The 26920-nt window shown below is 36.6% G+C and overlaps 1 protein-coding gene across 1 annotated transcript in view; it reads left to right on the top strand.

Annotated features, from left to right (window-relative positions):
* COL19A1 (collagen type XIX alpha 1 chain) overlaps positions 1-26920 on the top strand; it is a 184923-nt gene that overhangs the window by 139516 nt on the left and 18487 nt on the right. The window contains exons 23-41 of the mRNA XM_018078330.3: positions 1473-1526; positions 4814-4867; positions 6103-6192; positions 6790-6834; positions 6949-7026; positions 7891-7926; positions 8029-8082; positions 8171-8224; positions 10458-10499; positions 11148-11201; positions 12041-12094; positions 14877-14930; positions 15886-15939; positions 18039-18083; positions 18697-18747; positions 18830-18874; positions 19794-19820; positions 22739-22792; positions 25408-25452. Of these exons, the coding sequence (XP_017933819.1) occupies positions 1473-1526; positions 4814-4867; positions 6103-6192; positions 6790-6834; positions 6949-7026; positions 7891-7926; positions 8029-8082; positions 8171-8224; positions 10458-10499; positions 11148-11201; positions 12041-12094; positions 14877-14930; positions 15886-15939; positions 18039-18083; positions 18697-18747; positions 18830-18874; positions 19794-19820; positions 22739-22792; positions 25408-25452 (990 nt within the window). The remainder of the gene's footprint in view (positions 1-1472; positions 1527-4813; positions 4868-6102; positions 6193-6789; positions 6835-6948; positions 7027-7890; positions 7927-8028; positions 8083-8170; positions 8225-10457; positions 10500-11147; positions 11202-12040; positions 12095-14876; positions 14931-15885; positions 15940-18038; positions 18084-18696; positions 18748-18829; positions 18875-19793; positions 19821-22738; positions 22793-25407; positions 25453-26920) is intronic.

Raw genomic sequence — 26920 nt, 5'->3', positions numbered from 1 at the left:
CACTAGTGGTGTCTCCCAAGGTTCAATACTGGGCCCAGTATTGTTTAACTTATTCATCAATGACTTTGATGAAGGGGTAGCTGCCTCCTCAGCAAGTTTGCTGATGACACGAAGCTGGGAGGAGCAGTTGATGCCCCAAGGTGCTGTGCAGCTCTTCACAAGGATCTCAAAAGGTTGGAGAGGTGGGTAGAGAAGAACTGTCTGATACTCAACAAAGGCGAAGTCAGGGTCCTGCACCTAGGGAAGGAAGAACCCCATGTACAGATACAGGCTGGAGGCTGACCTGCAGGAAAGCAGCTCTGCAGAGAAGGACCTGGGGGTCCTCCTGGCAGACAACAAGCTGTCCATGATCCAGCAGTGTGCCCTTGTGGCCAAGAAGGACAATGGTATCCTGGGGTGCATTAGGAACAGCCTTGTCAACAGGTCAAGGGAGGTAATCCTGCCCCTCTACTCAGCCACAGTGAGGCAAATCTGGAGTGCTGTGCCCAGTTCTGGGCTAGTCAGTCTCTCTACAAGAGAGACATGGAGCTCCTGGAATGCGTCCAGTGGAGGGCAACAAAGATGAATAAGAGACTGGAGCATCTTTCTTACAAGGAAAGGCTAAGGGAGCTGGGCCTGTTTGGCCTCGAGAAGAGATGACTGAGAGGGGACTTCATCAATTTGTATAAGTATCTGAAGGGAGGGTGTCAAAAGGATATATCCAGGCTCTTCTTGGTGGTGCCAACCAACAGGACAAGAGGCAATGGGCAGGAACTGATGCACAGGAAGCTCCACCTGAGTATGAGAAAGAATTTCTTTACTATGTGGGTGACCAAGGACTGGAACAAGATTGCCAGAGAGGTTGTGGGGTGTCCCTCTCTGGAGATACTCAAGAAAGTGTGCCATGTGCTCTAGGATGACCCTGCTTGAGCAGGGAGGTTGGACCAGATGACCCACTGTGATGCCTTCCAATCTTACTCATTCTGTGATTGTGTGATTCTGTGAGGAAAGTAGCTGAAGCACAAATGTTCTTGAGAGTCTCTCATGATGCCTTGTATCAAAGAAAGGTAGAATTGGAAACTGTTAAAATGTAACCTCCACCTAACACTATTCATGTTATATATGATAATACTCAAATTTTAGAACATCAAAAGAAAGCCCAATGATAATGGATGTAGTTATAGAATCCACAAAGCTGTTGTCTTAAAAATGATTCTTGAAATCTTGATTTATTCTTTTATTCTGTCTGACCCTTTAGGTATTGCCTTGGTATTGATTTGCATTTGCTTTGTATAAATACTTTGGGTTTTGTACATATCAGTCCCCAAGATTTATTGAACATTAGAGTAAGGGAGAACGAGCAAACTCTACTTCTTACTTCATGTGGAAGATAATTCTTAATGCCAGATGTTTTAATCTATTTATATATAAGTATGCTTTACACCAAATTACAGTAGTGTATTGACTTTTCCCTGTATTATATCATTTCACAGGGACTGCAAGGCCCTCCAGGACCTGTCGGACCCAGGGGACTGCCAGGAGAAGTTGTATGTATTGTGCAGTTTCACCAAGCTGTAGCAGTGTGGTGTGTGAACAGTTAGCCAGTGGAACAGTACCACAGAAGTTATAATAGGTGCTCCTTTCGTGGGTGGTACTATAGCAATGATGGGTTGAAGCACAATCAGATGGAATGCCTCCCTCAACAGGCCTTTAATCTCGAGTTTCAATAAACCATCTATATCCTGCTTCTGACACCATTTGACAGCCTGAAGTGGATCTGGATATTGGGGTTTATTTAAGAACCACTGAATTGAGGTCTTTTACCCTTCCTGATTATCTCTTGCTCATTCCCATGTTAGCATTATATCCTGACCTCCATTTTCAGCAGGGAGATTGTTGCTTGGCCAGGACAGTTGGGCAGCAAGTTGTCTTGGTTTGTGTTGTGCAGCTTCTCACAGTTACCAGCCACAGGTACAACTGGCTAAGGCTCACCAGAGATTCAGTGTGCCCTTAACCTTTATGTCTGAGTGCAAAACTGGTGGGTTGGGAATGTCAAACAGTGATATGGCTCAGCAGAATCTCAATGTTCCTGTAGTTATTATGCTTTTGAGTGTCCCACATTCAGGTCTGCCAATGGATTGGGGTTTGTCAAGGTGATAAGGGTATCCTTCATGGGCATTTTAGTGTAACTATAACCATTATGCCACTGGGCAACAGGCTGGTGGGTCTGCTGGCTGGTTGAGATTTCTTAAACTGGTAGGCACCTCCCTGAAGATCCAGAACACCTGTAACACTTGTGCCTCTGGGCAGGAAGAGCATGGGTGAAATGTTAATCCAGTCTGGAGTCTCTAGGAAATGTCTTGAACTATTAAGCACCATTACACAAGACTTGAAAGTTCCCTGGGCATTTGACTGAACACTGTAATATAGCAGAAGCCTCTTCTGGGGAGGTGGCTGCCTGTCTCACTTCCAAATTATAGCACAATCCCTCTTTAGGTGTGCAGGCACCTATGTTCTGCCTAATCCCCCATATAAACTGAAATTAGGTTTCAGTCCACAACACCTGTGGTGTCACATAACCTAACAAGTGGCACCTACCCCGTCTTCTTGGTTCTTGCACCTGCCTTCCTCCATAAACCATAAAATGGCTTTTAAGTAGCATTTTGGAGATTTGAGTGGTTATATCCAAGAACTGGATCAAAAAAAGCAGGCAATGGAGAGCTTAAGTTTAGCGTAGCAGAACAGAAGCTACCAACAGAAGCACCTAGGTGCTGGTGTTGCATTTTGTCTTTGGCCTTTCCAAGCATGCTTTGAGACTACTTTGTTGAAGAGAACTCTTGTTTTGAACAGACTTTTATGTCATATGCTTTTTTAATATTAGAATACCATTCTAAGTGATACACAGCTGGCAGACTTTTTTATTTTTGACCTGTAAAAAGTCTAAGGTATGTAAGCAAAGTGACAACTGGAGTACAACATCTTCAGCTCGTGGCAGAGGATTGAAATACTAGTATTCAAATCTTCAGTTAGTTATTTTTTACTGGCTTACTTACTGACCATTTCTTTATACCTGATTTTCCTACTCAGTTTAGGCACACATTTTTTTAATTGTGTCTAATGTACGTATCATCTATACAGTAGTTTGTAAGCCTCATCTGGTGTGCTTCTATTTATGTATAGATCTCCAATCCTACTGGGAAAAATAACTACATACTGCATTTCTCTCTTGCTTGTGTTACCACCATCCCACTTGAGTTCATAATTGCTGCTTTTGAAACTGCTGTTCTGATAGATCTTTGATCAAGTGGCATTTTGAACAGATAAATACTGGATATAATGTATGTAGATCATAGATACAGATGATCTTGAAGATTCATATTTGTACATACAATTCTAATATGTGAAAACATATTTAAATATATTATAGAGACGTGTTTATCTCTAGTCTTGTTGTTTTGTTTTGTCTTCTAAAGATTAAACATTATGGATTAACAAATATATGCAACAATTTTATGTGGTATAATGAAAATTGTGAAAGGTTGAAAATTGTTTTACTTTCACTTACATCATCAATGAGTCATCCAGCATGTAAGACTTACGTCTTTTCCTAAGAAATCTCTCAAGCTTTGTCCAACAAAAAAAGAAAAAAAAGAATTGTAGAAGAGTTGGGGATAGAGTAGGCCATGGTGTCTAATCCATAATCAGTAAATTTAAAATTCCATATATTTTTATACTGATTTGGTCTTGGTATAAGCAGAATGTCCTTCATAAGGTTACCTTTTTTTCTTTCTTATGCTTTTAATTTGGATGGTTGGGTGAAACAAGTAGCTGTCTGTATTAAGCAGAGAAAGGAAACACACAGCTCTTGCACCTTCACTACTGGCATGAAAATGTTGTCATCCTTCATATGTCAGTGTTCAAAAAGCTGTGTTTTACACTCTGAAGAAAAATTAAAACAATATGAGTTTCTTTGTCTTTTTCTTAGAAAGTTCATTTTCTAGTCCAGCTTAAGTTTCAGACTTGGATTTTACTTTTCAGATTGGGCAATTTTATCTCTTACTGTGAAAATTACTGGTATTAATAAAACACTTGACTAAACGATTGAATAACATTGAAGGGTCATGGAAAAAGTTTTCTGTATTTGTTACAGCATAATAAGAGAACCCAATTAAGCCTTCCTTATTATTTGAATAGTTTCTATTTAGGTTTTAATCTTTTTTATTTCTCTGCATTTATAAAAATTCTCAATGAAAAAGAAAAGGAAAAATACTGAAGTTAAAATCAAAATGTAAAAGATGAAAATACTTAGGAAAAAGAAAGGGTGGAACATATTTTATTTGCTGAAAATTTTTGACTGTCCATTAAATATCTAAAGCATTTTAAAGGAATTTTTTGGATTAAATAATGTGCAGGGGTGGGAATTCATTGAAGTTTTTAAGATACCAATTTGAATAATTAACTGGTGTAGGGAATCATGCAGACCTTTATGGGGAGAAAAGATGAGACACTTATCTAAAACTCAAGTTTTATGTGCTACTGCCCTCTTTGAAAAAATTATTGATTTTTCAAGACTTTTGAAATAGAAGAAATAAACCTTTCAGTCTCTGCCACTCTGCCCTGAGAGGGTCCAGAAAATAATCTTGATTATTACATTTCAATTAAAAGAAAAATTATTCATATATTTAATTAAAAAAGCATTCATTAACTTATACTCTTTAACATTTGGTGTCAATACTAATGCATAACTAGCGTAAACTAGTTTTTGTCTGTAATTTTAAATAACCTTTAAGGGAATAGCTATAAAAATGTACAGTTATGTTTTTATTAATTCCAGGGCTTACCAGGAGAGCATGGGGTACCAGGAAACCCAGGAGTTAAAGGAGACAAGGTATTTTTTTAAGTGTTTTTAATTAAACTTGATATGTTAGAGCATATTAAATTAAAACCTCAGAAGTAACCTTCCATCCTTTTGTGGTGCATCTGTGTGGCTGCTGTATGAATTGATTTTGAAATGTACCAGCAGCAACCTCCTGCCTGCTTCTTGAAGATGCTGCAGGCCAGTTTGGCAACCCAGTTTCTCTTCAGATTTATAATTTAAGTAATATTTCAAGAAGGTTGCACTGCACCCTTACATTGAATCTGTGCAGTGCAGAAATGTCAGTGCAGGTCCTGACTACAGAAACCCATTTCAATGTAGTGCCCTACCTGGACTAATGTGTAAAATCCCACTTCACAGTCAGACATATTCATCTTGGCAGAGCACTGGGGCAACTACACTGTCTCAGATGTAAACCAAGGCTGTGTCTCTTTATGACATTGTATTTTACTGTGTACAAATCCCTTAGTCAGAATTCAGATACATCAGCAATAGCTAAAAATTGTATGTGTGTATGTATTGAATGTAGAGAAGGGGAGAAAAGAGGATACACAGGTGTGCTCTGAGCTATGTGATGTGTTATGGTATTTATACATTGTGGAGTACAAGAGAAACTAATAAAATCCATTAATAGTTTGAAAAATTGAGCTAGAAGACAGACAGAAGAAAATAACTGGAACAAAAATCTACTCACCTCATAAAATGAGAAGTAGTGGATTCAGAAAAAATCACAGAAATGTTGCAAGAGCATGCAAAAGACAAAAGGACAGCATAATATAAAGCCCGAGTAAGCAGCAGGAGTTAGAGGTGTGGAACAAGAGGCACTGCATGCACTGATGTAAGAAGTAGAAGTGTAAACAGGAGTACAGTGAGGACCCTGGGTTTAGCACTAGTGGTAGATAGCTGGGGAGAGATTGCAGTTGGTGGAAATAGGTGGAAACCTGTTGCTGTGAATTAATTGTCAGGGTTTAATGAAAACCTGTGTATGAGGGGCCTGGGGACCACAAAATGTAGATCAGTTGCATTGTAAGCATGGAAAATCAAGACAATGCTAGTTACAATTGATGGTTGTGTAGTCCATGCCTCCTCTTCTTCTGTAACTTCTTGAAGGAAAATATCAGTGCTTTTTTTTCTTCTCTATTTATTCTCAAATACTGATACATTCAATAATAAACTTGATAATATTTACAGTTTTTTTATAGGAGAAATTCTCACATTTCAATTAGCAATTCAAATTTATTTTGTAGGGTGACCCTGGTGGGATTATGGGACCACCTGGACATCCAGGTCCAAAAGGTGATATGGGGCCTCCTGGACCAAGTCTGCCTGGAACACCAGTAAGCTCATAATCTGAAAAAGCTTTTCCGACTTTATTTCTTGGGGGCAACTGTTAAAGAATTGTCACTGTGTGATGAAAGAAACCATAGAATCATAGAATGGTTTGGGTTGGAAGGGACCTTAAAGATCATCTGGTCCCAACCCACTATCATCAGTAGGGACACCTTCCTCTAGACCAGATTTCTCAAAGTCCCATCCAACCTGGGCTTGAACACTTCCAGGAATGGGGTAACCACAGCTTCTGTGGGCAACCTGTTCCAGTGCCTCATCATCCTCATAGTAAAGAATTTCTTTCTAATATCTCATCTACTCTCAGTTTAAAGCCACAAAGCAAGTGTTTTTTTAATGTAATTTCAAAATGGAAATATATATTACAGTGCATACATATTATAAGTGCACTAAAATATAGTCTGAAAATAGCACAAGACTCACACATACTCCTAATGACAGTGGTATTAACAAGGAAGACATGGAAATTTTTCACACTTTATTTCTGAAGGATAACTAATTTTGGCAATAAAATTCATCTAGTCTCTTGGATTTTAAAACATAATTTGTTTTTTTTCCTGTTTTCTGTTTTGTTTTGGTCTTTTTAGGGTCCCACTGGTGTTCCTGGAAACCCAGGTCCACGGGGACCAAAGGTATACAAAATAGATTATTTCTGTTTCAAAAAAGTAAAAAATAAAAAAAAAAATTTAAAATGGTAGTTTACATTTTCAGACCTATTGTAATGGAAAGCCTTATACCTTTCACAGGGAGAAAGAGGACTACCTGGTGTACAGGGAGCACCTGGGGAGATGGGGCCCCCTGGAATAGGCATTCAGGGATCACCAGTAAGTATACCAATGCCCAGACTTTGGGCTTCTCGCTGTGCATCTCTGTGAAACTGCAGTAAGCAAACTAAGTGTAGTAAACAGCCATGCTGTGAACTCCCTTCTGACTTGACTCCCAACTCCCAGCTTGTTTCACATGTTGCTGTGTGGTTTAAGTTCAAGCATGAAGCAAGTTAATACAGCCTATCTAAAGCATTCATACTAAATAACTTGTAGAGCAATAATTGTTTCAGTTATTCAGCTTGTTTCCCAAGTTTCTTTCTTTCTATTGCCTTTAAATAAAGCCCTCTGCAGTGTCTTCAGTAAAAAAATTTACTGATACTGATGGTGTAGATGTTGGGTGGTACATGAGTTCTACTCCAGTGAATAAGACAATCTCTCTTCAGTCCAGACTGAAGAACTGTATCAGCTGATACATTCCAGTTTATGGACAGAGAGAAAATGTTTGTGAAAGATAAATAGAGATTCACAGTGAGTTCTTCATCTAAAATAATCCTTAAAAATATCTTTTCAGTTAAAATATTTTCAAATCTGAATTTTAAAAATTATCCATTTATATCTAAATAATCTAATTTGGTTTTATTCAACTGCTCATTAGCTTTTCTTAGGAATCTCCTGGCTAAATAACAAGTTTCACCACAAATCATTAATTTTTTGAGTTGCTTGCCCTTAAAAATGGGCCTTAGCAAAGTCTTGAATTCTGTAATTTTGACAAAATTACATTTGGATTTAAAGCCAAACCTTAGAGCGAGTCTTTCTCACAATGAAAACTGCAGCTATATCCCACATTCAATATTTTTTAATGAAGTTCATCTCCCTTATCCTAGAAAGTGTAACTACTGATTATTTGGAGTTTTCTTGCAGGGTCCTATAGGTCCAACTGGATCAGCAGGTGTGCAGGTAGGGTATAAGTTTTGTCTTTAATATAAAAAACATTAATTTAATTTAAGAATTTTACAGGAAAAGTATTTTTATACCCTAAATTACCTTTCCTGCTCTTAGGGCCCTAGGGGACCGCCAGGGTTACCAGGAACTCCAGGTACTCCTGGTATTAATGTAAGTGACAGTTTTCTATATATGCAACAAAAAGTAATGTGTGCCTCATCAATGATTAAAGGCCATCAATTTTTACATTTGCTTCTAGGGCACTCCAGGAAGAGATGGAAAGCCAGGACTACCAGGCCCTCCAGGTGATCCTGTATGTATAGAGAGAAAGTTTGTGCATTTGTTTTGGTGCAAGTATTTTAAATTTAAAGAAGGTGAATACCATAATAAGTCTAGAAGAACTGGTGATATGAATGACAAAGTGGAAATACTTTCTTGGGAAAGACAGGAAAACAGTCATGTTACATACCTTTGCCTCAATAAAACTTTGAGACTGTCTTCATGATGTTTTTGTAAGCAAGCAAAAAATGCTTAGAATTACTTGCCATGTAGTTGATGCTTATCAAAAATTATGGGTCAGAATATCTATCAGCAGAACTGTCAAACTTGGAAAGAGAGGTCTTTCCCATGCTCAGTTCTTGTCAGTGATTTAATTTTATTAGGGTAAGTAGATAAAAACTCTGAAATTGGACTGGGAAAGATTGCTTACTTTTTGAAGATATAATCAAAATTCAAAGGCCATCTGAAGTCAACAAGATTTAACTTGACACAGATGAGTATGAAGTGCTTAATAAGGAAAAACAAAATCCATAAGTAGAATACATCTAGAGGTACAGTGCCTTGTAAACTAAATGTAATTAAAATATTTGATACTGCTATTAAATAGACAGGTCTAAATTATAAAACTTACTAACAGGAGCATTATTGCCTTTTGCTGTCTTGAAATACTCTTCTCTTTGGAAGGAACATTTTTTAAAGGAAGATGTAGCAAGCAAGAGTGATTCTGGAGAATTAAGGCCATTTTAACATTTTCAAAATCCTGCTGTATATCATGCACTTAGAGTTTGACACACAGAGTTATGACTCTTAAGTGTGTGTGCAGTTGGACTGGACTTGCCATACATAGAGAGCAGAGGAGCTGTATGGCACAAACATGGTAGGCTTACTCTTGTACCTCATGTGCTCTTGCAGCTGGATATTGGCACCTTCCACACTAAGGCTTTGGGGTTCTGTACCATAAAATGATATAACAGCTAAAATAAGAATGCTAGAAAAGAGGAGAGCCTGAGGAAATTACAATTCTCTAGTCCAGCAGGGAGACCAAGTAACATTGTAATAGCCCGACTAGCTGTAAAATTTCATCATAAGGGGAAGGAAGAAAAGCATGTGGTAGTTGTTTTAAAGTCTTGTTACAGGTTTTTAAGAGCAGGTGATACTGTCTATATGCAGTTTACCTCTGTGCAGAGGATGAACTTCACACCTTACCTAGTTATGTCCTTAGGTTGTGTTAGGTGGCGATGTCTCACCCTAGAAAACTCATCAGCCTGCTTTCAAAGTTTGGGGTGCTACCCTCTTAGTGGTGTACTCTTAACTATGTTTATGGTTAAGTATGTTCAGCAGTGTGTCTCCTGAGTTGATGTTTTAAACCCATTACTATTAACTGGCAGTTTTTCTAATATGCTACAAAAGTGCTTACGTTTTGTTTTTCAAGATGGAAATTATTGAAACAGACTGAACAAAACCAGTTAACATATTTTGAACATGCCTAATTTTATAGTATGTCCAGGGCAATTTTTTATTTTGCAATTGCCAGAAGAAATGAGCATTGGTAATTGGAGACTCTGTTTGTGAGTGAAGCTGATGATAACAAGGGCAATGAGTTTTTTCAGGGAATCTTTAAATATGAGTTTAATGGCAGGTCTTGAAAATCTGAGACATGCTGCAGTAAGTGTAGTCTTATTGATTGATCTTTAAATGGGTTAGCTTTAGTAGCCAATTTAGCGCTGGCACCACAAAGTTACGCACTAATTCTTAATGTTTAAAGACAGGAAAAATGCTCTTGTTGCTGTAGCTGGATTATTTTCGGTTTCTGAACTAATTTATGGAAGTTATCTTTGGCATCTCCAGAATTTGTGCTGCAGCTGATGGTAGAGTCAAAGCCTAGGAGAAAGGGGAAGGAAAACAATTGAAGATAATCAAGTGAGAATAGTCTGTGACACGTTTCAGTTGCGTTAAGTAGTTGCTGATATGCAACAAAACTAACAATATTAGTATGTTCTGGAGTTGTGCTGTTGTCATGCTTTAAGAAAGTTCTTTAAAATATAACAAAAAATTATAATTGTGAGGTTGGATAGGCAGCGATATTTAACTATATTTGAAACCCTTGTTTTAATTTTGAGTTTTCATTTAAAAGATAGCTTCAACCAATATATATATATATATAGTCAGCTCTCTTTGTAACAATATAAACTTTAGAAATAATGAGAACACATCATAATTAGTAATGTTGTGTAAAATACTAACTGCATCTCCTTTTTTAATGTCAGATTGCACTGCCACTTGTGGGAGACATGGGTGCCATACTGAAGGTAAATATTTTTAGAGGTTAGATATAGTTCTTTGTTATAAACGTACTTTTTAAACCAAAATATGCATTTAAAAGTTTCTGTAGGTTCAATTCTGACCCACAGGGCTAGCCTAAAATAATTTTGTGATTTTTGTAGATTTTTGATTTGTTTTCTAAAAATAAGCGAGGTTTGTATTCTATAGGAATTTTGCCAAATAGCGTGTGAGGTAGTAGCCAGCAAGTGCCTGTCCAACACATCCAATACACAGAATGAATTGCAACAAATATGCCTCGTTCTCTACTTTTGCTTTTTAGCATTAATTTCAGTAATATACCAAATAGGGAAAATAGTCTAGAATTTCTAAGATATTATTTTGAAAAGTAATGAAATTTGGAGCACTCAAACTTAAACACAGGTGTGCCTGGGACTATCTAAAATGAAGTAAAAAATGTGTCAACAGGGTTTGAGAGATGGGGGAGAAACAAGGAAGACTCTCTGAACAAGTATATTGCTTAGAAGAGAGCAAGGACTGAAGAGAAGGCTTTGGGGTAAAATGAAGGGATGGCCAGAAAGGCAGGAAGGAAGCAGTCTCTATAAATTGGTCTGTATGGATCAGATCTATGTAACAAAAATGGTTATTTGTCACTTGGTTTTCCGTCTGTTCCGCAGGGTGATCCTGGCACAAGAGGACCTCCAGGCATCCCTGGTAGAGAAGGGCCAAAGGTAAGTTTTGAAGAGAGTACTTTTCATTGCTTTGGCTCCTGTTAGAAGTAAAAGGCCAGATTCTTATCTCTTCCAGTCTTGACTTTCTTGTCTGATCCCTATCCATGTGACATCTGAGCAGCCTAAAAGTTCAAATGATTTTTCTGGTTCAGCCCTCATCATGAGTCAGTTTGCCTTCTCTCTAAGAGAGCAAATTAGCCTAATTTGAATCCCACACCGGGATAGCTCTTCTGTGTCTTGCCACCTTTAAAGCTAGCTCAGATTTGACTGTCAAGTAGTGCATTGTTACCTATAGACTTCTTTTAGGTGAGTCGGTCACGCAAGAATCCTGTGGTGAAGGAAACTTCCCATGTCTCCCTGAAGCATGCAACAGCTGGACCACCCTGTGCCTTTGCATTCTGTTTCCATGGGAATAACACAGCTATTTCACTGGGACTTGAAGTTTCACTGGCATCCATCAAAATCCTGCTTCACTGTAATCAGATCAAATGCCACATGCTTTGGCATATAGATATCTTCTATCATTGAGTCTAATTCCATGAAAAGTGAACTTTCTCCATTTCAGCAAGCGTTTTGAGCTCATTGGTGTTAATGTCTCCATCAGGCCTTTTGTCTAGTTTGCCTGCTAGGTACAAACCACTCATTTCCTTTCACCTCAATTGGAGTGATATTTTAAAGCTTTTAGGTTGTTTTGAACCTTTTTTTTTTCTGCTCTAGGCTCTATGGCTGTTAGGGCTTCATAGTAATATATATTAAATGTGGGTCATAAAATGCCCTACAGAACATGAAATTCATTGTTCTCTAACGAAAATATTTGTTTGAATGTTATGTTTTTATAGGGAAGCAAAGGTGAACGTGGATTTCCTGGGCTTGCAGGAGAGAAGGGTGATGAGGTACAAGTACTTCATTTCTACAGCAGCTACATTCCTATCTGAACCTGAGTAAAGACCTAGACTGAGAATGAAATGCACAGGATGTTTTTTAGTTCTTTAAAACTGCTGAGATAGTCATGTATTGCTATAAGTAGCTCTCAATTCTGAATTTTCAATAAGATTAACTGTTATTATTCAATTAAATAACATCTATTTCATTGTTGTTTATGAATTTTTACTCATTTATATATTTTAAAGCCGCATATACTTTTACATGCTAATTCTTAAGAGTATGGTATAGAGCAATAAATAGGCAAATGCCAAATATTTTTAGAAAATACTTCATGTTTATAACGTATATGCTTTCATTTTATTAGATCCCCTTTAGAATTTATTTTCAAAAACATTCCATTAGGCAAATACTCTGATGGGAATGGTCATAGCAGCAATTACTATTAAGTGGAAACTGGAAAATGTTTGAAGAGGCTGAATTCAAAGTATTTCCAGTATTTTGCATCATATACTGCATTCGTAGAGTTATTTCTGTGTCTTTATGGAGAAGGAAAAAATTCTCTTATAATCAGGGAGTGCTGGCTACAAGACACAGCACCAGGAGAATATGAAACACATTTAGAGTGTATTGATGGAGGGGTTTGCAATTCTTTATGATCATTTTACATTTCTTTGGCACTAAGGCCATGTAGACTAGTAGAATGAGAATAATTTTTGAAAAAAATCTGTGTTCATCAGTATCCTTAGCTTCCAAATGTAAACAGTTATATGAGGAAAAAAAAGATGCAGCAGAAGCATTAAATATGTATTCCTGCTACTGTTTTGCCCCAGAGTTTAGCATGTTGTCAGCCTGAAGTATCATGCTTATTTTTCCTTTTGTTTTACACAGTATATAGATCTCATTAATTCCTTGCTTCTTATCAAAGCAAGAGCTTCCTGAGGTTGAATTCAGAACATATTCCCTGAAAGGGTGGGCAGCCATAAACAAATTTCATGCAGAATTTTACTAAAAAATAAAAGGGGAAAGTAACACATCCTTTGTGTGTCCTACAGGATATCTCTGCAATTCAGTCCTAGCAGGCTGAGGCATTAGTGAAACCTTTTCAACAATTCAAATACTATTTAACTTCTGAAAACCAAGTGAGATGTTTCAGGCAATTAAGAGGGTAATAATAGAACAGCAAGTTTATAACTGGCAGTTAGGGTTTTTTTAAAGGACTCTAGGGTAAATTCATAGTAAATTTTTCATTAACTCGGTGGGGTGTTGTGCTGTATTAATAATTTAACTACTCACATGCTTCTTCACTGTTTGAGAACTCATTGCCTGCCTTAGCTCTGATATTTTCATTGTTTGGCAGTAACTTTTGATTATGACATTGTGAGGGTGCAAGTGAATCTTTTTGTCAGAGGCACATATGAAAAAGCTTACTAAATTTAAAAGTAACTTTTTTTTACAAATTCTTTAAAAAAATGCATTTATTTTCAGTGTTATGATTTGGTTAGCATGAAAATAGGAAGAAAGTTTGAGAAGCCCACCTTAAACTCTTTGAAATGCACTCATCAACTTCCATATGCTTTTAATATATGACCTTTAATCTTCATTGAAGCTTAGTTCTCTTCCTTTAAAAAACATGCCTTTTTTTCAGGGGAGGGTTTTCTTAACATCAGTAACAAGAACTGCAGAAAAGATTCCTTTGGCTTCATATTAATTTTCCATATCACTGTACCATCAGAGTAAAGTAATTAGAAATGAACAGAGCACATCCTGCCACTATGAAAAGCTGCAGAGGTGGATCAATGTCCTCTGTGTGTAGAAGCAAGAAAGGGAAATCAATGTCTCTCCCCAACTCCACATTTTTCCTGATTTATTTCTGTCTGAAGTTTTTCCCTCAGTCTCTCCCTCAGAGAACCTATTTCAGGGCTCCTGACCTCTGTAGCTTTCTAGACTACCTCCTTAGCCATTCCTTCTCAAACACAGCATTTAACAGGAGAAATACACCTTCTTCTTGTCAGCAGATAGACAGATAAAATCAATCTCTGCTGGGAGGTATCTATTTTCCTTCGTGGACTATAGGCAGAACCAAGAGCACTTGGCTCTCATTAGTACATGTCTTTTACATGTCTAAAATTGCACCTAAGCCTGGTGTGGCAGAGGAAAGACTTTCAGTGGCATCCAGGCTTATCTCAAATCCCATCTATATTTACTGTAGTAAGTTGCAACACGTGTATGTTTAGTAAGTGGATACCAGAGTCAATCAATTTTACAGTCAATAAAATCGAATAAAAGCAGGAAAGTGGATCATTAAATACTGTGTAAAATATCATGTTCCATTATCAAAAAAGCAAAATCTATAAATCAGGCAGAAAGCAGTATTGCATTTAGACAGCATCAGGAAACACTGAAAAGTCTGAGTAAATGTCTTCTCACCAAAAGAAGAGCCTTTTAGTGATAGAAAATAGAAAATTAATCTCTAAGGAAAAGCCAGCTGTCCTGTTCTTATCTACACAACTAAAGACAAAAAGATTTACGAGACATAAGATAACAATGTGAAAGGTTGAAGGACAAGTGATGTTTATCACTCAAGCAAGAAGTTACCTCTGACCTTGTCCAATGATAATCTCTTCCCTGCATGTCAAGGTGTTGTTTTTTTTCATTACTAAAAATAATGCACCAACCTTTTAGAAGAAAATGCATTTTTATATAGTTGTAATACTGCTGGACATGCTGAATATAAGTATTTTTTATGTAAAAGTGAGAGAGGAACTAGATGTGTGCTCTTTTAATTTCCAGGGTCTTCAAGGTGCTCCTGGACTGCCAGGCATACCAGGACCCAGTGGACCATCTGTAAGTGTTTGGTATCACCTGTGATCTGATTTACCTCTGGAGAGGTTGCTGTAGCTGTCTAGTTTCTTATTCTTTCTTTTATCTTTTAGGACAGTAATAATAAAACCTTACCCATACTGGCTCTAATAAAGTAAACTATGTTGGTGTTGATGTTACTGAAAATACTGTCATTTTCTGGGCTCAAAGTTTATGTAACTTAAATAGGTTTCAAGTTTTAGCGTTACTAGAGGATCTGTGAGGTTCCATGACTTACGGTGTGCGCACTTGCAGTGAATTATGTATTTGTACTCAAGTTATACTTGTTAGTAATAAAAATCTAAAAATAATTCCAGCTAGTAATTCTGAAAAAATTCAGTGCTGAAACCAAGTAATTACTTGCATTCTGTTTTTTGTTCTGTAATTACTTGGTTTCACAAGTAAAAAACAAAGTATGAGAATAATCTGACAATATTTAAAGGCACTGAAATATATCATTAGAATTTTTGGTATTATTGGCAAAAGTCCTCTTCAAAATTTTTTCAAATTTTATTTTCTACATATTGGGTGGAATCATGTTAGTTACTATGATCATTATTCATTCCTAGGTTTCATGGCAGTACTAATGCTTCTCTCCAAAACTGTAGCACATGTAGGAAGTTTAATGTGGAATATATAAACTGGCATTTTAGCAGTAATGCGTGATTCTTAGCAGTATCAAGATGTGCCAATTAGAGTCAGTGCATTTAGTTTGCCAAGGTGAAAATGCAACTGCAAACACAAGTTTTACCCTTCAAAGGACTTATCTGAAGGACACAGCTGTTGTATCAGACAGAAGAGAAATATTTAAACCTGAAGCAGCAACATAATTAGGTTTAAATGACCTTCAAAAAGCAAAAGTTTTAAAAACTTAGAGACAATTTAAGAATACTGTGTTTCATTTTTTCATAACTAATATAAAGAATTCTGTGTTGTGCAGGGAGTCACAGGAAGACCTGGACATCCTGGTCCAGCAGGGGCAAAAGGCGAAAAGGTATTCCTTCTCTTTAGTCTTGGTAAAGATCTGTGAAGGTTTTGCAGTCCCATTACACTCTTCTGTTTGGGGGCTTTTTTAAACAAGTGCAAGAGTGCAAACAAGAACGTGACATACATTTCAAATTTTTATTTGTGTCTTAATACAAGTACTTTCCCCAAGCAATGCTGTGCATATAGGCTTATATTTTGAATTGCAGTCCTTGTGGTGTATGTAAGTTGCAGAGAATGTTCTCTAGGTGTAAGGTATATTAAGTTTAGGAAAGTGAAAATGTGTTTGTGACATAGTATATGACTGGTGACTGCTTGGTCTGCTACTCATTCTTTTACCAGTATTAAAAGTATTTGCATACTTTCAAAGTGCTTCACAAGTACTGAAAGTTATTATTAGTCATTCTGAAAAAAATGCATATGCTTCCTTTATACTTAATTTACACTTAATTTTATACTTAATTTACACTCTTGTAGCACTACTTTTTATCAAACTTATGTGCTCTTTTATCAGGCGCTCAATATTATCCATTGTAACTAAGAGGTCAAATTCATTTCTCGGGTTCCTCAGATCAGAGAAATACAGCAGAGACAAACTTAGTTTGCTGCAAAATACTTTCTGGTACAAGTTCTCCGTTTTGTATATGAATACAGCTTTTTTTATTTTTTTCTCTATTACCTTGGAGTTTTTCGGGCATAACACTGCCACATCAATGTGTGGGATTCTACTAATACTCTGCAAAACTTTGACTCTGTGTGAGTAAGAAAGGAAACTATTTTGTAAAGCTCTGAGATTATTTCAGTATAAAATTTGAATGACAGTTTTCTCCTTGCAGACTACAATAAGAAAAATTTACCCCAGTTATTTCATTTTTATGTAACTGAATGCAAAACCCAAGTCTTTGTTAGTTCCTTGTTCACAATTGACACAGAAGTGAGAATGAGAAGCCACTGCTCTGTAACTTGTTCCTCATTCAAAAAGGGCAAAAAGATGACTGAAGAGTGATGAAGTAAATGAACTACAGGCCCAGTAATTTTCTCCTCCCTCCTTTATCTGGGGGACATGTTTGAGAAAAGATCACATAATATGCTTTCTAAAATAATAGTATTTTAATACCCCAGGAAGTATTCCAAACCACACTTTGGAGGCTTAGTTTCTATCAATTAGCAGGACCCTTTGAAAATTATTCTAGTATAAGCATTTAACTACAATTATATTTTTTTGGTGGCGTTGAACACTTAGCTTGACTTTTACCACCTTAGTAATTTTAAATATGTGACCTAAGGGTCTCACTGAGACGTGTTTAATAGGATTCAACAAAGTTAGTGAAAAATTCTGACAGACTTTTTTCAAATAGTGTACTTTACTGAATTGTAAGGATAAGATTTTGAAAAGATTTTTTGGGAAATTTTGTATTGAAACCTTTGTAACTCTATACTAGTCAGAGACCCCACCATTCTGCTGGGGAAAAATCTCAGCAGCTATATTTTTTTTTTAATATAAGCAATTCAGTACACATCAGCAGAACAGATTACAGATACAGATAACAGCAGATTAATATTCTATAATAAAAACCAAAAATATTTTCATTATGTCTCTTAATAAAGAAGATTTTTTTTAAAAATCCCAATTTTTATTCAGTGCATATCTATGTAAACCGAACTTCTCAAACTGTAGCTCTTCTTTATTTACATATGAATGATCAGCTGAGGACTGGCTTTTACAAAATAACATACAAAGTTAACAATGAATGTTAACTTTTATCTGCCAGTTGCTTAGAAATTCATATTAACAAATCTTTTTTTTTTTTAATCTTCCTCTCTCTCCTGGTACTTATGAAATGTCTCACAACCCAGGTTACCACTACTATTTTGCCATAAGGAAGTTACTACGCATAAAGCAGCAAGCAACTAACAAAATAAAAACTAGTACAAAGTAATGATTCATAACTTGCCTAAAACTTAAGCAGGAACTGGGCAGGAGAATTTATTCTTGATATTACCTGCTTGTATCTCTTGTTTATTGTCATTATGGTCATCATAGCTTGAGTATGGAATAAATCTGGCCAGTTACAGTAAATAAGTCTTATGAATCTCTTGCTCTACTAGGGTAGTGAAGGCTCTCCTGGGAAACCTGGACCACCTGGGCCTCCGGTGAGACATTTTGGTTTATATTTTGAATGTTATACTAAGAACAATATACCTGTGAGTAAAATGTAAAGTAATAAAAGGAACTAACATTCAGTCTAATACGTTAGTATTGCAGGATGGAAAAAATGTCTTTTTTCAAAATATTTCTGTATTCCTTTTTTTTTTCTTTTTTTGCAATTCATCGCTGAGTAAGTTCAGGTCACTCAAGCCATTCTAGAAAGCTGGTCAAATTAGTTAACCTTGGTGTCCAGTGTTACTAGAGTAATTTGAGAGCCTGGGTACATGAGATCAGAGAACTCAGGGAACCTAGGGAAAGACTGTGAACTCCGAATTAAGTGGCATAGTACCTAACACAAAATTTATTCTGCAGAATTGTAATAATAAATATCAAAATATAACATACACTGAGATTTAGAGGTTTCTGGTTTTATCATTCAAAAAAAAGTCCCAAGCTGCATTGGTATGTATCTTGTGTTCTTTTGAAATGTCTGGAATCTTGGACAAATTGAGAACAAAAGGTATACCACAGGTTTGCCAGGCTACAGCACTTGAACAGAACAATAATTCTGCCTTTATAATTCATAAATGACACTTACTTGGTTTTTATGCTTTAAAGGGTATGCCTTACAATGAAAGAAATGGAATGAGCAGCTTATATAAACTGCAGGTATTTTTCTTTAATGTTAATTGTTTTTTTTCAATCCACACCTAATTTCGGCCCAACTCAACTTTTAAACTTGCTGTTACAGGGAGGTGCGAGTGTCGCTAGTTATCCAGGTCCACCAGGACCTCCGGTAAGTATTATCAGAAATCTAAGTTCTAAGAGCTAATTGACATAGTAATAGGGAGATTGGTTGGTGTGGAATTTGATTTTATATTGAAAGATTGAAAAAATAAGTGTATGATTGGTATGTAGAAAATTATATAGAGTCTGTGAATTTATGCTTATTAAGTATTTTAGCACATTTTGGAGAGTAATTTATTTTGATTTAAGTATTTTGTCCTAGCAAGTAAAGGCTGCAGAAGTGGTACAGAATTTTGCATTGGACTCCTTAGTGAAAGTATTCTAATATCTAAAAACATGTAATATTGTATTTACAGTTTGTGATGGCATAGCTTCATAGTGGATTAAATTTGGTGCCAGAAATGAGAAGCTCGTGAAGTCTGATCTGAGTTCTGTCACTGATTCACTGTTTCTAGCTACAGTGAAGAAAAATGTGCAAACCCAGGAATTATATTGTGGCAGTAATACAGGGCTGGTGTCTGCCATGCTGTAGAGTGCAAATGCACCACTTTGCAGCTGGACACTGCTGCTTTGGTTCTTTGGAGTCAGAGATACTGTACATTTATTTTACATCCTCCTCCTTGTTAGCATCATAGGCAGGTTCTACTGTTTTGAGATGATTGTCATTTTGTAACCACATAAATATGTTGTAGCCATCAGTGAGGACTTTGTCCTTACATTATGTGCCATTTATGGTTGTGGCCTGGCACCAAAGTACAGAGCTGTCTTTCTCTGTATTCTGGAACAGCAAAACAAAACCCAATATATTAAGATTTTATGCTAAATTAGTCAACTGAGAGGGCTGGAATTAATGCTGATTCTAAATGCACTGCATTAGCAAAGTATACTCATAATGCCATCATTAAAAATATCATCTTATTGTGTAAGACATTCTTTAAATGTGTTTCCACTTTGGTTTGTTTCTGCAGGGTCCAAAAGGAGATCCTGGAACAGTGGTATGTATGTCTTTTTTGGTCTTAATAGAAAATTCCCAAAGTAGTTTGACACATGATAGTAATTACAAGGGTAGAAGAGTCTATTTGTATTCTTTAGCAGGTAGCTTACCTCCTGAAGAATCAGTACGCCTGAAAAAGCCTTTTTAATTGCCAGGCTTGTGAATTTTGCAATTTTGGTAAATTTTCTAAGTGAAAATGTAATGAAGGACTGAACATAGTATTAACAGCTTATGGATTCATCTCTGCTGAGCTGTTTCTGGATATATCCAAGACCAAAGAAGGTGAAATAAAGGCAGAAAATACCTTCAGAGCTATTAGATTGTTCTCAGTATTAAATTTGAAAGTGATAATGGTCAAGGTACAGTGTGTGCTACATCATGCCAGCTAGTAACAACTAGAAGTTGATATTTTCTTCAAAAATGGCATGATGGCTACTTACAGTAAGATCACATTGCTTCTTGTGAGCAAGAGGATGATGACCATAGGAGCCACTATACCTTTCAACTATGCAGTTTGACATTCAAAAGCACATCTATTTAACTTTTTGATTTATTTTTTTCGCATTAAACAGTGTTATGTCCTTTTTATGTGATTGTTCTTTAAACATTATGAGGAGGGGAAAGACAAGTAAGGGAAGAATCTTGAACAGTTGCATAGCACTATCTGCCAGCAGAATGTAGATCCAAACCCTGAATGGGCGTACATTTTCCAAAGTCCTTGCCTTTATAATAGAGAAACTGTATTTGTGATCATCTTGCAGTGTGTTGCTACAGTTCCTAGACTTGAAGGTGGAAAAGTTGAAACTCACAGGTATTGTGTCTTGATGGCTGGACATCAGTGCAAATACCCAGAAGATAATAGTAACACTTGAGTGTTGATGGTTGAGCCCAAAAAGTATAATAGTATCAAATATCATTTTAAATTAATATTGTTTTTAAAATTGGGTAAATACTTCCACAACAGTTAAAATTCTAATAAATTTTGTACTAATTTTTTGAGTCTAAAGAATGTCACATAACTGCAGAATTATTGTTACAGCACTATAACACTGCAAAGCAATGAAACAGATGCTGTTCCTTCGTGATTAGTGTGGTAGAACTGTGTCCAGCAGGCCTCTTTTGAACTTCAGGCAATATGACTGAAATGGGATGAGTACTATATGTCAGATAATGGAAACTGATGCAAAAAATTTACCGATAAAATCAGTAGAAGCCGAGGTGGTTAGGAAAGGAAACTGTCCCCAGTCATGCTGTGTTCCCCATGGTCTGCTGGTAAATTGTCTACTTGATAAAGATCAGGAAACCCTGAAAAAATATTGGAGATCATTTTTGAAACAAAATCATGTCCCTTCCAGCAAAGCAAATAACATCTCTGCCTCCTACTAGTGAATCAAATTACTGCAGGGTTCCATTCAGGAGTTCATTCAACCACCAAGAAGCTGACATTTGACCTCTTCAACTGCTGTCCTGTCTTCAAATTGTTAGTCTTAGGCATAATAAATAAGGAGATGGTTCAGCCAACATCTTGAATGCATGATAATAAAGAATCAGGGTCAGAGGAGAACACACGGATTGTTTATATGTCACTGGAGACTGGCCTTGTCTGAACACATCAGGCCACAATACTTGGGAGATGATGATGTGTCTTGTTGAAGGGTTCTTGTCTTCTAACTTGGGTCCATATTATGGAATCTTTGTCTTCAGTATCAGTGTGAAATTACTGAGGAATGTCTCTACTCATGAAAATAGCATGCCAGTACCACTTAGATGTACCTTTTTTCCTACAAGTGAAGGCACAATATCTACACAAATATAGTAGCAGAATTAAGTGCAGCCAGCTCACACTGACCCAACCAAGATCAAAGTGGTATAGGAAGGTTATATCTTTAAGAGCTGGCTTGGACTTCATCTGTTATGAAGGTGCATAATCTCCACTCAGCCAGCTCATGCAGGGTTTAGGAATATGTTTGATTCCTTGCCAAGTGTTAATGGAAAGTCAGCTACATGAAAAAGTATATTTTGATTTATGAACCAAAGTGATAACTATGCTTGTCAAGGACAAGAAACCCAAATGAAAACCCCTCAGCAGTGACAGCAAAACATGGAGTTGTGAGATAGTTTCCTAAAACAGTTGAATAATCTGTTTTCAAAAGAACTCACAAACCTCTTCTTTTTCACCATAATGCCCAGAAGCTGAATACATCTTTCTGTATCAGTGTCCACTTCCTACTCAGGAAACACCAGCTACCAAGCAGAGTTTAGGTGTGGGAAGAGAGATCTGTCAGAGACTTCAAGAAATCCAGCCAGCAATTTGCCATGGCTTTTGATTTAACTGACAATTGCTGAAATACTGGAGTTGTTTGCTGTAGTTTAAATCTCCATGATAAATTATCAATTTTCCTTCAAAAAACAATTAATAGGGCTTCCCCTCTCTACATGTTAACCTGATTTCTCTAGTGGAGCATGTTTCTGGTTTTCTTTCAAAACTTGAAAACCTACCCAGGGATCCAGTCTGTGCATCCCTTGTTGCAGAGTGACCTTTGTTCAGGGAGCAGAGCACGGAATTGCTTGGAGTTTGGTTCTCTGATTGACAGTGTATGCTTACATCCCAAGGCTCTGCTGCCTGGAGATGCTTTAGAGGTGACCTTGACTTGCAAGAGCACTGAAGTGGAGTCTTCTGGATTACATTCTTCATCAAAATTAAACCATTGATCCAAATATTCAGACAATGCCTCTGAGAAAAATTTAATTTACAGATCAGTAAAATAGAGTATAACAAAATCTGTTCACCTAATAACTGGTTAGCTGTTTTACTAATCTCAGGTTAAATAATCTGCTGTTGCTTGCTGTTCAACATTTCTCAAGTAGAGTACTGAAATTCTAATGTATACAATCTATTTTAATTTTTAAAAAAATCAGGGAGACCCAGGACCAATGGGCTTACCAGGACTGGAAGGACTCCCAGGGGAAAAGGTAGGACTCTTAAAAAGAAGTAATGGTGGCTTCTTCTTAGTGGACATTACCTGCAACTAAATGTCTTCTGAAACTATGTTTGAATTTTTTTTGTGTATTAACGATTCTGTGTGAAAAAATCTTGGCATATTTATCTATACTTTTTTGCTTTATTGTGAATCTAAATCATAGACTCATCCAACATAACATTTCATTTTCTGCAAATGGAAAAGTCTGTGTGGGAGGTCTTGTAATATTTTGTTGTCTTAACTTGGTAGAACACTTCTGTACTTGATAGTAATATAGTTAACATGTTTCTCTGTATGGTCGCTAATTCCTGTTCTCTATCGAACATTGTCTTATGCTTGCATTCCATCTGTCTTGTTCTCAGCCTTTTGCTTGCTAGTTGTGGAGGCCGATTATGAATTTAGCTTGTCATGAAATGCTAAAAATGTCAGTATTTTGATATTCATTTCTAAATATGGCAAAGTACAAAACATCAGAGAAATGAAAAAATCCATAAATATGCTTTCTGTCAGCAAAACCAATTTGATTTTGCCCATCAATTTAAGAAGAAAAATGAGTAAATTCTTTTGCAAATGAAGTATTTGTTCAGCTTTTTTAATTACATTATTCAATGACTTCATACAAAAATAGTTTACTGAAACTTTTTTCACCAAAAAGCAATGTAAATTAAAGTTTCTCTCTTGATATCACTGTGCATTACTGCTACTTGTGCAGAGTGGGGAGTGACACGATCTAAGGTAGATGTTTAAATTACGTGAGATGATTCTTGCTCTGTAATACTTCAATTTACAAGCAAATAAGAACTAGTCTGATTTCAAAATGAACAAACACAGGGAGATATTACAGGCCTAACTTAGACAAAGTGGGGACAGGAATTAAATAAAGGGAATAAGCAATGGATCAAATTGTATAAACCAGCTAAGTGAGTGTTTGGCCCTTTCCCAGAGGAAAAATATCTTTTCCTTAACTAAATTTGGTCAAAATTCCACATTTCTGGTGCAAATAAATGAACAGAATCTTGGAGCCTGCCAGTCCCAACAGTATAATGCATACTGGTTTTTAATATAGAGCTATTATGCACCTCTGTGCAGCAGAATTTCATCTTCCACAGACAAATGTTTGCTATAATTTCATGATAATTTCATGAACTGGTTTAAGAACTTTATGTCCTCTGGATAAAATGTCCCTTCCCTCAGCTGTGCTGACACAGTGTTTTGTGCAGCCATGCTGCAAACCACATTGCTGAAAGCATCACAATAACCCTGAAAAAAAAAAAAGAAAAGAAAAAGTTGCAAGGGCAATGTTAGGAATTTTCAGTTTTGTCATCAGGGCCACCATACAGGGGAAACACCGCAAGTTCTGGGTCTAGAATAACCACTGGGACAGTGTGAAGTGGTCCAGACAACATGCCCTGCCTGATGCAGATAGTGCTCACTGTTCCAGAGGTGCATGTTGTGTCCCTCACTGAGGGACAAACATGCATTAAGGAACTTCTCTCAGCCTCCACAGCAGGAGAGGTTGAACTGTGGCCTGTAAGCAAGTTGCTTCCTCTGGACATGAGGTCAGACACTTAACTTGTCATCTGTCTACACTTCGTGTAACAGAGTTGTCTTTTTAATTAGCAGCATTGCCATTGTGCACCTGAGCAAAATTATGAGAATGAGACAAAACAGCATTAGTTACAAGAACAGAAACCAGAAATACCAACACTCCCTGAGGCTCTTCTGCACAGCAGAACATGTGTGTAGCTGTGCTGGCAGAGCTTTAGCAAATCTGCTTCAGGTAATATAAACTCATCTCAGAAAAATATTGGCCTGTTAGTATGGCTTTAACAGTACCAGGACTTTTCTGACATGAATATAGAAGCTAGGACCCTAATGTTTTCTTACATTTTTAACCAGTATTACAGTAGCAAAGCGTAGTGCTGCAGACCAACACACGTCAGCAGTGGGTTAGAGCAAATACTGCTGTGTAGAGTTTTACCACTGTTGACCTCTGTCTGCTTTGGTTTATAGACCTCTCAAGAAAGATGAATTTATGCACATAACTCATCACCTCCAGCAAAAAAATACCCCATTGTCTTAGCTTAAAGCATAGATGAAGATGGGTGTATGCTAAAATGAGGACCTTTGCCCAGAAAGGGCCATGGCACAAGCGAATTGAGGATGCTGACTTTTAGTAAATGAATGAGCGGGTTGCAGGAAGGCAAAATCTTCTTTGAAAGACACATCTTAAACATGGGATTGTTGACATGAAAGTGAATTACCCTGTGTGAATTTTGGTCATTGTCATGACTACAAATTGTAATTATTTGGACAACTTCAGATAAATCAGGGACTTTCCATCCCTTTTCAAGGGAGGCCTGAAGCAGAATCAAAGGGATAGCATAGAAACATAATATAAGAGAACCTAAACAAAGGATTTTGGTTACTTGCTCAGGTCTGTAAAATGAGCCACTGGCAGAGATAAATATTAGCATTTAGCAGAGCCTGGCTCTTGTCCCCATTTTCAGTTCACTGAATAATTCTTCCTCAGGTTTTAATGGGAATACACAAACAAACTTCTGTTTTGATTGTTGCCATTTAAGTATAGATTTATCTTTTCTTCAGGGTGACCGTGGACCAGCCGGCACACCGGGAGTAGCAGGGACACCGGTATGTATGTTCATTAAGGAAAACTCAGGTTTTTAGAAGCTGAAAAAGCAGGTCAAGCAAGATGCTGAGCTGTAATCTCTACCACTGTGGGACATGAGTACTTGGCTTATACTTTATAGGCAGGTAGGAAGATTCTGTTTTTCCTAAAGAAATTAGATTTTTAATAGCATTGAGGGTTCATATTATTATTAAAATGACAGGAGGGAGTGGTGTGAATACATGATAAAGCTGGAATTTGAAGCTGCATATGCTTAGCTAAGAAAGAATATGAGATTCTTCTCATTGCCTCTATTTAATATAGATAAAGACTTTTTCTGTGTTCATGGGCATGCACAAATTTCTGAGCATCTTTCTATCACAAAGAAAAGTTATGAACACTAGTTATTGCAATCCACAAGGATCTGCATATCAAGTCAATCAAACATTTGCTTTAGGGAAATGCTTTGTCAGCTATTTACATGTGGTATTCAGAGAGATTTCTGAAAGTCATCCAGAAACTTTGTTGTAGGTGAAAGTAAATGTAACTAATGATAAATTGAAATTATAATTATTCATTTGTGTTCCTAAAGGAAATGAATACATTATATTGCATTCACAGTTTAATAAAAAAGTTTATCCATATTTCAGGAGGCAATATGGAGTTATTTATATGCAAATAGATTTATTATTAAATTTGGGCAGCTACCAATCCATTTAGGAGCTGTTTAAATTATAAATATGTGTTTCATGAAATAAAAAGAATTTTGTGTCTATGCACTGTCATTTCCATTAGCCACTGATTTAGTCTATTTACTGTGAGTTCTAAGAGAGAACATGATCTTAAACAGCTTAATTTCATTAGGTTCTCCTAAAGCAAATTGCACACAAAGGAAAAAGAGAAGTATTTCTCTGAGTTTTGTAGCAGATGTAAGAGTTTCAAAGTTTGTTACTCTGAAATATATTTCACACTGTGAATAATAATGCAGTAGCTGGTTAGGATTATCACAGTTGTTCATTCCCTGTGTATTTCCAAGTCATTGGATGTTGTCTATTCAAGTTGGATATGAAATATTTAATGAGGTCCCTTCATCACTGATGGAGTTGCATTCTGTTGATTATATTTAATTCTAATAAAATCCACCGAAATAAATTATTTCCTCCTGAAATTAATTGTTTCCTTTTATATTTTATGCTAAGAAGTTTTAATTAACAAATTAATAGACATATGAAAAACAACCTTTTCAGTAACCTAGGAAGAGTGTGAAACATATCCACATATCCTACTGGAAAATAATTTGTGTTCCTTCCCTGTCATTATTCCCTAGATTGAATAGTGGACTCTTTTTCCCATCTGAGAATATAAACCTGTTATTTACACTTTGGCACTTTGCTGAGATTGCTGGGATTATGAGGGAAGCTTGGGCTGAGATTCTGCAAGCATTGCCATCAATGCCTATTTCCTCAGCACTTATCCTCAGTCCTGTTGTTC

This window comes from Manacus vitellinus, unplaced genomic scaffold, assembly GCF_001715985.3.
Source record: "Manacus vitellinus isolate BGI_N305 unplaced genomic scaffold, ASM171598v3 scaffold_4_pilon, whole genome shotgun sequence".
NCBI classification, from domain to species: Eukaryota; Metazoa; Chordata; class Aves; order Passeriformes; family Pipridae; genus Manacus; species Manacus vitellinus.
The sequence above is the reverse complement of the archived record's forward strand: the minus strand, read 5'-3'. Positions and strand labels throughout refer to the sequence as shown.